Source organism: Schistocerca gregaria, chromosome X (genome assembly GCF_023897955.1).
Source record: "Schistocerca gregaria isolate iqSchGreg1 chromosome X, iqSchGreg1.2, whole genome shotgun sequence".
NCBI classification, from domain to species: Eukaryota; Metazoa; Arthropoda; class Insecta; order Orthoptera; family Acrididae; genus Schistocerca; species Schistocerca gregaria.
Genome location: NC_064931.1, coordinates 758,155,333 through 758,170,492, shown reverse-complemented (window position 1 = coordinate 758,170,492; position 15,160 = coordinate 758,155,333). Strand labels below are relative to the sequence as shown.

Genomic DNA, 15,160 nt, shown 5'->3' with positions numbered 1-15,160 from the left:
GTAGGATCCTACGGTCTTGGCGTGCATCCGTGCGTCGCTGCGGTCCGGTCCCAGGTCGACGGGCACGTGCACCTTCCGCCGACCACTGGCGACAACATCGATGTACTGTGGAGACCTCACGCCCCACGTGTTGAGCAAATCGGTGGTACGTCCACCCGGCCTCCCGCATGCCCACTATACGCCCTCGTTCAAAGTCCGTCAACTGCACATACGGTTCACGTCCACGCTGTCGCGGCATGTTACCAGTGTTAAGGACTGCGATGGAGCTCCGTATGCCACGGCAAACTGGCTGACACTGACGGCGGCGGTTCACAAATGCTGCGCAGCTAGCGCCATTCGACGGCCAACACCGCGGTTCCTGGTGTGTCCGCTGTGCCGTGCGTGTGATCATTGCTTGTACAGCCCTCTCGCAGTGTCCGGAGCAAGTATGGTGGGTCTGACACACCGGTGTCAATGTGTTCTTTTTTCCATTTCCAGGAGTGTAATTAAGGGGGCGTTTAACAAGGCGAACGCTCTAACCAAGCAGTAGGTCCCACTCGACAGCTCCAATATTTCACAAACGTGACAGCAAACTATGCTCGTGCATCAATGATGAAATGTGTTGGTGTTCGGCCATGTTGCAACCAGAGACGGCAGCGTACAGCAAGAAGTAATGTTTGCAGCGGTTCCGTAAGTGCTCTATACAGGAAGTGTGGTAAGCGAGTAGAAATCTGCATGCTCGCAGGAGTACTGGTCGTAGAAGATGATATATATATATATATGATCCAGAATGCATGTAACAGATGGAAATTATGTTTGAGGAACTGGCTTTATCCTATTGTAAAAAAGCATACCCAATTTGTTCTATTTTGTGGGTACATGTCTCGATTTTTCACGGAGCCCTCACTATCTGGAATAGGTTTAAGATGTTGTTGTTGTTGTGGTCTTCAGTCCTGAGACTGGTTTGATGCAGCTCTCTATGCTACTCTATCCTGTGCAAGCATCTTCATCTCCCAGTACTTACTGCAACCTACGTCCTTCTGAATCTGATTAGTGTATTCATCTCTTGGTCTCCCTCTACGATTTTTACCCTCCACACTGCTCTCCAATGCTAACTTTGTGATCCCTTGATGCCTCAGAACATGTCCTACCAACCGGTCTCTCCTTCTTGTCAAGTTGTGCCACAAACTCCTCTTCTCCCCAATTGTATTCAATACTCCTCATTAGTTATGTGATCGACCCATCTAATTTTCAGCATTCTTCTGTAGCACCACATTTCGAAAGCTTCTATTCTCTTCTTGTCCAAACTATTTATCGTCAATATTTCACTTCCATACATGGCTACACTCCATACAAATACTTTCAGAAATGAGTTCCTGGCACTTAAATCTATACTCGACGTTAGCAAATTTCTCTTCTTAGGAAACGCTTTCCTTGCCTTTGCCAGTCTACATTTTATATCCTCTCTACATCGACCATAATCAGTTATTTTGCTCCCCAAATAGCAAAACTCCTTTACTACTTTAAGTGTCTCATTTCCTATCTAATTCCCTCAGCATCATCCGACTTAATTCGACTACATTCCATTATCCTATTTTTGCTTTTGTTGATGTTCATCTTATATTCTCCTTTCAAGACACTGTCCATTCCATTCAACTGCTCTTTAAGGTCCTTTGCTGTCTCTGACAGAATTACAATGTCATCGGCGAACCTCAAAGTTTTTACTTCTTCTCCATGGATTTTAATACCTTCTCCGAATTTTTCTTTTGTTTCCTTTACTGCTTGTTCAATATACAGATTGAATAACATCGGGGAGATGCTACAGCCCTGTCTCACTCCCTTCCCAATCACTGCTTCCATTTCATGTCCCTCGACTCTTATAACTGCCATCTGGTTTTGCTATCTGGTTTCTGTACAAATTGTAAATAGTCTTTCGCTCCGGTATTTTAGCCCTGCCACCTTTAGAATTTGAAAGAGAGTATTCCAGTCAGCATTGTCAAAAGATTTCTCCAAGTCTACAAATGCTAGAAACGTAGGTTTGCCTTTCCTTAATCTTTCTTCTAAAATAATTCGTAAAGTCAGTACTGCCTCACGTGTTCCAGTATTTCTACGGAATCCAAACTGATCTTCCCCGAGGTCGGCTTCTACTAGTTTTTCCATTCGTCTGTAAAGAATTCGCGTTAGTATTTTGCAGCTGTGGCTTGTCCGGTAATTTTCACATCTGTCAACACCTGCTTTCTTTGGGATTGGAATTATTGTATTCTTCTTTAAGATAGGGTTCACAAATGCATCCATGCGTGTTATGTCTGGGATTGCGTCCAATGATGGATCTATGGATCTACCCACGTTACATCTGGGTACGGTTGAGAGGTGAATCCATCCACATTACATCTGGGGCAGCATCTCGAGGCGGATCCACCAGCGTTAGGTCCAGGATAGGATCTGGCGGCACCCACAAGAATCTGTCACATGCACACACAAAGTAGCTGAGTTGGGCTACGTGCGTTTACAATAGCATGAAGTCAGTTGCTCAAACATTGATTCGATTTTTCCTCACAGAGACAAAGTTTCTTTGGGCAACTGACTAGCATTTTGTTGAGGTTCCACAAGAGTATATTCTTTATTCGGAATGTATTTGTTCAAATGCCAACAGCATCACATCTCCACGAGAATTGTGTTTCGGAAAACATAAGCAAGTTTCTAAAGACACATTTTGCCATAGAAATATTTATGATCCTTTCCCATTGTAGCTATAAGTGAATAAAATATTTGACAGTACCAGTTGTTATAAAAGTGTAAGGGAACAATGTTTGTTATTAATTATTGCTTGAAATATCACACAGCCATTAAAATTATTCTCAAAGTGTAGAAAACTTAAGTTTCCTCGAAATCTTATCCTGTAAACTGATTGCTGTTTCAGGGTACCTACTTGCAGATGACGGCTACGACGTGTGGCTCATGAACTTCAGAGGAAACAGATACAGTGCTAGACACACAACCCTGAATACTTCGGATCCCTCATTCTGGAAATTCAGGTGCAATTTTTTCACACTCTTTTCTTTAATACATTCAAATTGTTTGTACCGATTAAGATACTCGAGGATAACAAAGATGTCCTGTGGTTTGTAGCATAACACGTGCACTCAATGGCGATGAATGAGCTCCCCTGAGATGGCTTAGATTCAAGTAACTCTGATTTTGTCACCTGTGAAGTACACTGTTACCAGACAGGTAGGCATTACTGCCACGCTTAATAGCTACGATGAACTCTCCCTCAACTTACTAAGAATCAGGAGACAAGCTCCAACATATGCCCATGGATCGTCAAAGGCTTGGAGCCTGTAATGGGAAAACTTATGCGATAAATTGTATCGAACCAACAGCATAAACGGTAGAAAGCTTAATGTGTATTGATTAACAAATATTTGATTCAAGTGCACCCAAGAATTCTCCCAAGAGATATAGGCGCTTGAACTTTTCCCCCTCCAGGAATATGCCTTCCGGAGATCTTTTCTGAACAACATATTGCAAGGCATCCCAGATATTTTCAATCCATCTGTCCAATTCTGGACGTGTGTGGTGTCGCATTGTCCCGCCTGAATTGCCCAAGTCCGTCGGAATAAAGAATGACGTGAACGAATGCAGGTGATCAGACAGGATGCTTACGTACGTGTCACCTGCCAGAGTCGAATCTAGACGTATCAGGGGTCCGATATCACTCCAACTGCACGTGCCCCATACCATTACAGAGCCTCCACCAGCCTGAGCAGTACCATGATGACATGCAGGGTGCATGGATTTATGAGGTTGTCTCCGTACCCGTACACGTCCATCCACTCGATACAATTTGAAACGAGACTCGTCCGATCAGGCAACATGTTTCAGTCATCGAAAGTCCAATGTCGGTGTTGTCGGGCCCAGGCAAGGAGTAAAGCTATGTGCCGATCAGTCATCAAGGCCACACAAGTGGGCCCTCAACTCCGAAAGCCCATATCGATGATGTTTCGCTGACACTTGCTGGTGGCCCAGCATTGAAATATGCAGCAGTTTGCGGAAGGGTTGCGCTTCTGTCACGTTGAACGATTGTCTTCAGTCGTCATTGGTCCCGTGAATGGTCGTACTGGAAAATCCCCAGTTCATCGTTACCTCGGAGATGCTGCGTCCCATCGCTCTTTCGCCGACTATAACACCACGTTCAGAGGCACTGAAATCTTGATAACCTGTCATAGTAGCAGCAGTAACAGATCTAACAACTGCGCTAGACACTTGTCTTATATAGGCGTTGTCGACCGCAGCTCCGTATTGTGCCTTTTTACAAATCTCTGTATTTGAATACGCATGTCTTTACCAGTTTCTTTGGAGCCTCAGTGTGTTATTACCTAGTATTGTTCCGCACCTGCTACTCAACAGCAGCTACTCTTTCCACTTGCTCGAGATACTCTATAAACCTATCCACGTTATTTCTAGGTGTGAAAATGATTCTTTTCTTCCAAAACCAAGGCAGCTTACCTTCTAGTCCCATGACCATCATTTCTGGTTTCATTCTTTTCTGTCAGATGTGACAACTGTGAAACCCACTTTCTAGAGAACGCTTTAGCTGATTCGTGATCTAAAGTAAACTTTTTATCACTCGAAAATTCTCTCAAACATCATTTTGTTTGTTGTGTGACCAGTTCTTACGAAACGCAGTTTTAATTTCAAAAAGAGCTTTGCATCTAATCATAACGTCAGCTGACCATCGCAAAGTATCTCCTGATAAATGACTTCTTATGAAAGAAATTGTCTCATGTTTTGACAATGCATTTGGTGAAACGTCCTTAAAATCATTCCAGGACTCTAGTAGGTGAATTTGTTTGTCTGGATCAAAACGTAAAAACTGACACGGATCAGAACGTAAAAACTGACGCCATCCGACAAAATCTGCGTCAACTGAATCAAAATGCTGTACAGTAGTATTACTAGAGCAACCAGAGGTTACCCTATTTTCTGTGATAGTAAAACTAGTATTTAGCTTTTCTACTTGTAGTTCTACTGCCTCCACTTACGGCAAGAAAAAAGGAATAAAAGTGAAATAGTGTTAACACTTTCATCCTTCTTTACCTCCTCTGCATTACCGCAGATGACGTGTCACTGATCACATTTGTACTGTGCATGCAGTACACGTGAGGTGCCTAGTTGAACATAAGTTCTTGTATACTTCACTAACCTGCTGTTTTCATGATGATGATGTTCCCAGCGCAGGAAACAGCACGCAGGTGGTGGATTCTTTCTTTCTTTTTTTTTTTTTTAAGGCGGAAATTAACTTCGCAAGGAACTGCTGCTACGAATAAACTATAACTCATTTGGGATGCCACTCGCGTTTTTATTGATATACACTCCTGGATATGGAAAAAAGAACACATTGACACCGGTGTGTCAGACCCACCATACTTGCTCCGGACACTGCGAGAGGGCTGTACAAGCAATGATCACACGCACGGCACAGCGGACACACCAGGAACCGCGGTGTTGGCCGTCGAATGGCGCTAGCTGCGCAGCATTTGTGCACCGCCGCCGTCAGTGTCAGCCAGTTTGCCGTGGCATACGGAGCTCCATCGCAGTCTTTAACACTGGTAGCATGCCGCGACAGCGTGGACGTGAACCGTATGTGCAGTTGACGGACTATGAGCGAGGGCGTATAGTGGGCATGCGGGAGGCCGGGTGGACGTACCGCCGAATTGCTCAACACGTGGGGCGTGAGGTCTCCACAGTACATCGATGTTGTCGCCAGTGGTCGGCGGAAGGTGCACGTGCCCGTCGACCTGGGACCGGACCGCAGCGACGCACGGATGCACGCCAAGACCGTAGGATCCTACGCAGTGCCGTAAGGGACCGCACCGCCACTTCCCAGCAAATTAGGGACACTGTTGCTCCTGGGGTATCGGTGAGGACCATTCGCAACCATCTCCATGAAGCTGGGCTACGGTCCCGCACACCGTTAGGCCGTCTTCCGCTCACGCCCCAACATCGTGCAGCCCGCCTCCAGTGGTGTCGCGACAGGCGTGAATAGAGGGACGAATGGAGATGTGTCGTCCTCAGTGATGAGAGTCGCTTCTGCCTTGGTGCCAATGATGGTCGTATGCGTGTTTGGCACCGTGCAGGTGAGCGCCACAATCAGGACTGCATACGACCGAGGCACACAGGGCCAACACCCGGCATCATGGTGTGGGGAGCGATCTCCTACACTGGCCGTACACCTCTGGTGATCGTCGAGGGGACACTGAATAGTGCACGGTACATCCAAACCGTCATCGAACCCATCGTTCTACCATTCCTAGACCGGCAAGGGAACTTGCTGTTCCAACTGGACAATGCACGTCTGCATGTATCCCGTGCCACCCAACGTGCTCTAGAAGGTGTAAGTCAACTACCCTGGCCAGCAAGATCTCCGGATCTGTCCCCCATTGAGCATGTTTGGGACTGGATGAAGCGTCGTCTCACGCGGTCTGCACGTCCAGCACGAACGCTGGTCCAACTGAGGCGCCAGGTGGAAATGGCATGGCAAGCCGTTCCACAGGACTACATCCAGCATCTCTACGATCATCTCCATGGGAGAATAGCAGCCTGCATTGATGCGAAAGGTGGATATACACTGTACTAGTGCCGACATTGTGCATGCTCTGTTGCCTGTGTCTATGTGCCTGTGGTTCTGTCAGTGTGATCATGTGATGTATCTGACCCCAGGAATGTGTCAATAAAGTTTCCCCTTCCTGGGACAATGAATTCACGGTGTTCTTATTTCAATTTCCAGGAGTGTAGATACGAGAAACTATTCTTGATCACAACGTATTGAAAATATCTTTGCACAGTCATTATAGCTGGCTAAAATAACACGAAATACATCCTGCCACAAACAACATGTCTGTCTACTGGAACTGTCAGAACTGGACAGCCGGACTGCCCAAGACTCTTCGCACGCCGAGCCAGCAAGGCATGATCCGAACGCCACCGAAGTGCATCGGCAGTAATATCGTCAGTCTTTTGTTTTAGTAATACATTGTTTTTAATAATTTTGAAATGATTGATTGATAACTGGCTGTTGAGAGCTATTTTTTTAAAAAAATTGAAGTAATTTGGATGACAGGTTTAATTAATAATAGCAACTAAAGTTTAACGTTTTGGCGCCCTACCGCCGAACACAGCAGCCAATGATTTGGCTGAATTTCAGAAATATTTATCTCAGTTACATTATCTGATAACTCTATTAATTCTAAATTTTTTTAACTTCATCTTCAATTACATCTTCATCAGAAATTGGTTCTAATTTCGCGATAATACTGTTGACAAATCACCTTCAGATTTTGGATTTATTACTTTGACAGAAACATTCTCGTTAATTTCAACTTCTGACCTCTGCAGTAGCTCCAGGGAGGCTTGGGCACCGGTGAGAGCGCGGAGTAGCTTGCTGGTAACTTGTAGGTCCACGCAGCTCCGCGATGATGCACCGTCTGCTTCTAGCCTCAGCGCCAATAGTAGCCTGGTGTAGGGTTGTCCTCTTACCTCCTTCCGTCACGTTCAAGGCTACTGTGGTTAACATTCACAATTTAGTTTCCACACTCGCGAGCAAATCTCAACACTATCCTCCCAATGGTTTCGAAATATTTCACTTCGGTATCCTGTTAGTGCCTACCGAGTTCCTTAATTTGTACCGAGCCGGCTGCGGTGGCCGAATGGTTCTAGGCGCTGCAGTTTGGAACAGCGCGACCGCTACGGTGGCAGGTTCGAATCCTGCCTCGGGCATGGATGTGTGAAATGTCCTTAGGTTAGTTAGGTTTATGTAGTTCTAAGTTATAGGGGACTGATGATCTCAGAAGCCATTTTTTTTTCTTTTTGTACCGATCACTTTCATAGTTCAGTTTATCGGCTGATGAACCATATGTGGCGCGCAGGTAATAATCCAATGGTCATTATGTCGTTACGAAAAGACTCTTAAATTCTCTGTCCGTGCGTTACACCTACCTTTGCCGTCTACAAGAGCCTGAAAACTATTTTTAAGTTCAGCCAGAGAGCGATGGGGAATATACTGACCATAATTTACAGTCAGCAAGTCCACAGTACTCTTTGTGCGCAGTGAAAGCAAGGTTTCCTTCTTGCTGTTTACTCAGCGGGATCAGGAACTGTGACTATAAATAAAAGTAACAGATCAGAGACGACCTCCATGGGAAGTTCGAAGTAAAATGGTTCATCATCGTGACTCCTAATCACCGCAAGTTCATTGCTCGCCTTAAAAGTGAAAAATAATCTCGCCACTTGCCACGCGATATTGTCAACATTACGGTCGGCAGCAAACAGTTACTTCCATGAAATTTAACCGGGCCAGGACGGTGTACAGTCCTCGCGAGTTCATTTCCTAATTTTACCGAAAACGCATTCAAGCGTGCCAAGCTATGACGGTACCCGAGGCACAATGCACGGTGGCGTTTGACTGACACGGACGTGGACAGTGTGGTGTCTCGGTGCGAAGTGTGTCCTACCACTGCCTCTCTGGCTGTATTTATATAGGGGCACAGCGAACCGCCAAACAGAACATCCGCTATGAGTCGCTCTAGGCACAGGTTGCAGTATCTAAATGGTCGTATTAATCAATAGCTCTGTCGTTTAAAAATTTACGATCTTCTTAATATTCATATTAATAGAGTTAAGTTTGCTTTAGCCAATGAAAACGTTATAGTTGGACTGCATTTAAACTTTGCAAGATAGAATTGTTAGAAAGGAACTGACAGTAGAACGTGACCTCTGAACTGCCTCTTTAAGATTTCTTGTAACAACTGTTATTTACAATGCATTCTCGAAACTTGGTACAGCAGTGTTATCTCGTGAATGTAATAGAGTGCTGCAATGAGAACTTTCTATTACAAATACAAATGACACTTAATCTACAACGAATAAAGACGTTTTCGTTCCAAATTTGGTTTTTAGGAAATAATTTTGAAAACTAATAGAGATAGCTTATTGATGTACGTATTTAACATAAAACTGAGGCTAAATCGAATTTTTCATCTTTCTGTGTCTATTATTTAGTGGTAAAATTTTTTCATTAAAACGCCAGTTTTTCCGAAAATTTTTCTCTGATGAAGTTGAGACTTGTAAAATTTAATTGTGACATACATTTGCATATTACGACCAGTTTTTAGCTTTCTAGTTCTTCATTATTCAGCGCCACTTACTTCTATCTGAAGATCGTATATTTTGCCTAACATGTTCATTTGACCATTCTGAAACATTACAATGTTAACATTAATATAGTCAAGCATACATTCACAAAGTTTTAAAATGTTATTTTAATTTTTAATTTCACCCTTAAATTATGGCGCATTCAAATGATATGACGCTGGTAATACTGAAGTGGGGCAAATCTTGGAACATTTACTCGCCTCGTACAATGACACAGCGCTTGTTTCGCCTCAAATTCCAGCCGTCGTTTGACACTGGGATTATGTGAACTGTGACGACAATGATACATTTATTATTTTAATAGGCAAATTATGATAAATGTTCTGAATTTCCTGCCATTTTCCCTCCTGGATTACAAATTATAGTAACTGGGTGAGGATAGCAATGAGACTACTCTGTTTTGTATAATCATGTCCAGTTACCTTACTCACTGAGCTACAAGCTTTGCACAACTTTATTAACTGTTCTAAATTACAAGATGTGCGGGCAAATAAAACAATTTTTAAAAGTTTTGTAATTAAAGTATACATATTTTTCATACACTGTTAATCACAATGGTTAAAAATCGATCATTCTTTTTTCTACATCAAACATCTGCAGTATTTCCCAAATAATTGTTTCTTACAGTCCCCAAACCCACTCTGTATTGCATCCAAAGCTATAGGAAAAGTAATATGTTCATAAAGCTCGATGGTGTAAATACATGCAAGAGTCCCCAGGTGCTATCTTGAAACGTCCCCTTAGCAAAATTATACACGACTGTGCTTAAACTGACACACAATAATTTTTAGCGCAACGCAATCTGACTTTTAATAATCCCTACAGAAGAATGGCCCTGTACCTTTCACAAATCACTTACCTCACAAAAATCTTCGTTATTCGAACTACTGCTATACAGCGAGCGCCACTACTGCCAGCTAAATAAAAGATTCAAACTACTGAAGGCACTAACTACTGATAGGCACAGTTAGTAAATGAAAGATTTTAATAGAGGACAAACAATGTATTTACCTCAATAGTGTTTAAAAGTCATAATGTATATAGCAGTTCATGACATCCGGTCTTACAAATTTCAAAACTCCGCCATCTCTCTCCCCACATCCAGCATTGCTGTCGGCTCACCTCCAACTGTGCAACGCTATGCGCTGTTAACATCCAGCTGCCCAACACTACAATGGCGAGTATTACAACAATGCCAACCAGCCACTGACTGCACACAGCACAGCCAGTGATTTTCAAACAAAGCGCTACATGGCGTTACCAATATAAAAAAACCTAAACAACCTACTTACATAGCCCCCATGCTCCCCATAAAAATTTTACAAATTGATTTGAAAAAAAAATTCATAATTACAATAACAAAGATATCAAATGCACACACTTATTGACACAATGTTGGTCAAAAGCTAAAATTTTCTCACAGTCCATAAAAACAATCCTGATCATTCATCACAGTACAACGGCAATTTTTTTTCTTAAAGTCTGAGCAGTAAAAGAAAATGCACACGGAAGTAGTGGATTTCCATGCTGTCTTGAAGAAGTAGTGTTGTCCTTCCAATGGAAAGACAATGCTGACTCTTGACATGTAGACAGGTAATGGGCCACAACAGAGCAAACCCACAGCAGAGTCAGTCGAAGTTTTGAAGAATATTGGTAGGTAGGTCATTACGGAGTAGACCCACTGTAGTCCTCGTAGAGAGTATGGTATTGGTGAGTCATCAAAGGTGTAGACCCAGTGTACTCCTTGTAGAGATGGGTAGCAGCCATCTGTTGCGACTGTTGAAGTGCACAACCACCATTGAAGAGTCTTACGGACAATATAGCAAGTCCATCAACCACCACTTGTGCACGCACAAAGTTTTTGGAATTGTCCTTAGAACCAGCAATGCTGTTAACCAGTCCCTTGCTGAATTATCAACACACGTGCAAACACTAACAGTCCCGACTTCTCACATATTGTCCATATACTATGAGCAACAGAAACGTGTGCAGTGACATGTATCTTACAAGTTACTTAATTTGATGAACTAGTGTCAATTACAATTTTATAACATAAGAGTACAATAACAAAGGTACAAAATACATCATTAAAACATGATAATACAGATAACATTTGTAGTAATATAGGCTTTACAAAAGAATCAAACTAACATATACATCAGTGTTACAGGAATTATGACATAAGTAAACACATAAAAGATCAGAATAACTTTTGAAACATCAGCTTCACACATGAGCATTAAAATAAAACAAAATAAATAATGTCTAAGCATCTTTACAACGTTATTGTTGTTGTGATCTTCAGTCCTGAGACTGGTTTGATGCAACTCTCCATGGGACTCTATCCTGCGCAAGCCTCTTCATCTCCCAGTACCTACTGCAACCTACATCCTTCTGAATCTGCTTAGTGTATTCATCTCGTGGTCTCCCTCTACGATTTTTACCTTCCACACTGCCCTCCAATACTAAATTGGTGATCCCTTGATGCCTCAGAACATGTACTACCAAACGATCCCTTCTTCTCGTCAAGTTGTGCCACAAACTTCTCTTCTCCCCAATCCTATTTAATACCTCTTCGTTAGTTATGTGATTTACCCATGTAATCTTCAGTATTCTAATGTAGCACCACATTTCGAAAGCTTCTATTCTCTTCTTGTCCAAACTATTTATTGTCCATGTTTCACTTCCATACATGGCTACACTCCATACAAATACTTTCAGAAATGACTTCCTGACACTTAAATCTATACTTGATGTTAGCAAATTTCTCTTCTTCAGAAACGCTTTCCTTGCCATTGCCAGTCTACATTTTATATCCTCTCTACTTCGACCATCATCAGTTATTTTGCTCCCCAAATAGCAAAACTCCTTTACTACTTTAAGTGTCTCATTTCCTAATCTAATTCCCTCAGCATAACCCGACTTAATTCGACTACATTCCATTATCCTCGTTTTGCTTTTGTTGATGTTCATCTTATACCCTCCTTTCAAGACACTGTCCATTCCGTTCAACTGCTCTTCCAAGTCCTTTTCTGTCTCTAACAGAATTACAATGTCATCGGCGAACCTCAAAGTTTTTATTTCTTCTCCATGCATTTTAATACCTACTCCGAATTTTTCTTTTGTTTCCTTTACTGCTTGCTCAATATACAGCTTGAATAACATCGGGGAGAGGCTACAACCCTGTCTTACTCCCTTCCCAACAACTGCTTCCCTTTCATGTCCCTCGACTCTTATAACTGCCATCTGGTTTCTGTACAAATTGTAAATAGCCTTTTGCTCCCTGTATTTTACCCCTGCCACCTTTAGAATTTGAAAGAGAGTACCAGTCAACATTGTCAAAAGCTTTCTCTTAGTCTACAAATGCTAGAAACGTAGGTTTGCCCTTCCTTAATCTAGCTTCTAAGATAAGTCGTAAGGTGTTCCAGTATTTCTACGGAATTCAAACTGATCTTACCCAAGGTCGGCTTCTACTAGTTTTTCCATTCGTCTGTAAAGAATTCGTGTTAGTATTTTGCAGCTGTGGCTTATTAGACTGATTGTTCGCTAATTTTCACATCTGTCAACACCTGCTTTCTTTGGGATTGGAATTATTATGTTCTTCTTGAAGTCTGAGGGTATTTCGCCTGTCTCATACGTCTTGCTCACCAGATGGTAGAGTTTTGTCAGGACTGGCTCTCCCAAGGCCGTCAGTAGTTCCAATGGAATGTTGTCTACTCCGGGGGCCTTGTTTCGACTCAGGTCTTTCAGTGCTCTGTCAAACTCTTCACACAGTATCGTATTTCCCATTTCATCTTCATCTACATCCTCTTCCATTTCCATAATATTGTCCTCAAGTACATGGCCAATGTATAAACCCTTAATATACTCCTTCCACCTTTCTGCTTTCCCTTCTTTGCTTAGAACTGGGTTTCAATCTGAGCTCTTGATGTTCATACATGTGGTTCTCTTATCTCCAAAGGTCTCTTTAATTTTCGTGTAGGCAGTATCTATCTTAGCCCTAGTGAGATAAGCCTCTACATCCTTACATTTGTCTTCTAGCCATCCCTGCTTAGCTATTTTGCACTTCCTGTCGATCTCATTTTTGAGACGTTTGTATTCCTTTTTTGCCTGCTTTGTTTACTGCGTTTTTATATTTTCTCCTTTCATCAATTAAATTTAATATTTCTTCTGTTATCCAAGGATTTCTACTAGCTCTCGCCTTTCTACCTACTTGATCCTCCGCTGCCTTCACTAATTCATCCCTCAAAGCTACCCATTCATCTTCTACTGTATTTCTTTCCCCCATTACTGTCAATTGTCCCTTATGCTCTCCCTGAAACTCTGTACAGCCTCTGGTTCTTTCAGTTTATCCAGGTCCCATCTCCTTAAATTCCCACCTTTTTGCAGTTTCTTCAGTTTTAATCCACAGGTCATAACCAATAGATTGTGGTCAGAGTCCACATCTGCCCTTGGAAATGTCTTACAATTTAAAACTTGGTTCCCTAAATCTCTGTCTTACCATTATATAATCTATCTGATACCTTTTAGTATCTCCAGGGTCCTTCCATGTATACAACCTAAATAATGTAAATAACATATTATCAGAAAAATTCTACAACATGACTCGTATTAGATAAACACATAAAGACAGGAAGAACACAAATACCCAAGGGTACACAAACACATAGTGGGATAACACAAGAGGAAAGGGCAGGTTTTTTTTTCAGTGTAACATTTGGTACTGCAGTCCAACCCAAAACTTCATTCCATAGATCTTTCGTCTTATTTCAACATTTGTGTCCACCAAAAAAATCCTATCCAAGCATGCTTTCTGTATTTATATGTTCACATCTTTCTTACCTCATTATTTATTTTCCAGTATCTTACCTCGTTATTTATTTCCAAGAAAATCCTACCTATACCTACTTTCTGTACATTTTTCGTATAACTTCTCAATGCATTTCTTCCAATTCATCACAACTCGTTCTCTCATATAGTCTACCCCCTCTTAAGCTAACTTAAATTTACTGAGCTCAGATGCTAAACTAAGGGGCGAGGCAATGCAGCAGCACAAAACAGTTAACACAAACAGCAATGACAAAAATGGAAATTGTCAAAGCAAGCAGCAGCAAATGCAATAACTTATATCTAAACATGACGAAACTCAAGCAGAAAAAATATTACAGTAAAAATGGCCATGTTTAATACCTATATCACATCTTAACACTAGAGTGATGCATCACAAAAATTTACTCTGCAAGAAAGTTACCAAGTCGTTAAAAAAAATTGTACAATTCCTGTGAGAGGAAATATCTATTTGTGTTCCTCCTTTTTATCGAAAGTGCATCATAAAATTATTCTTTACTGGGTCTGTAGACAGAAAATGATGATATTAGTGCATGTATTAAATTTTATTTTAACCAATGCTGCAGTGCAGCTAGATACTAGATATTAAACAAAATGAGCAATCTCTCAACTAGAAAGACAATAGATGTAAAATGTTTCTCATAATTTCATTAGGCATTTTAGTAAATATCATAAATTAAGGGCTCCACAGTGTCATCATATGTTTTCAAGTTTGAGCGTGTCTTATTTGCGATGATTTCTACAAAGGAATGTCAATAGCGAGGATAATGGCCTTTTTTTTCACCTGTGCCTCTGAAAGGCACACACTAATGGCTTTTTTTCCAGGTGGCTGTCGCGCAGCTGGGTGCCCACGACCCATTACGTGCAGGTGGTCACTTAACTTTCTTACCGAAATAATTAAGACAGCAGTTTCCGTTACAGTGGCAGTCTCATATAAAAATTTTACAGGTCAAGAATTTGCGTTACAGATCTGTAGAAACAAAATCCTATTGATATAACAGTGTCCAAAAAAAATTCGTCTGCATAGTAATACATTCACGCATTTACATACATTTCATAACTCTTAAAGTACGATTCTTGGTTTCCAACAACCTTTTTCACAAACCAGAGTCCCTAACCA

The 15,160-nt window shown here is 41.8% G+C and overlaps 1 protein-coding gene across 1 annotated transcript in view; it reads left to right on the top strand.

Moving 5' to 3' along the window:
- The window catches only part of LOC126297817 (lipase 1-like), a 265,176-nt gene that overhangs the window by 82,891 nt on the left and 167,125 nt on the right, over positions 1-15,160 (top strand). Inside the window, exon 3 of the mRNA XM_049989046.1 lies at positions 2,900-3,014. Within this exon, the coding sequence (XP_049845003.1) occupies positions 2,900-3,014 (115 nt within the window). The remainder of the gene's footprint in view (positions 1-2,899; positions 3,015-15,160) is intronic.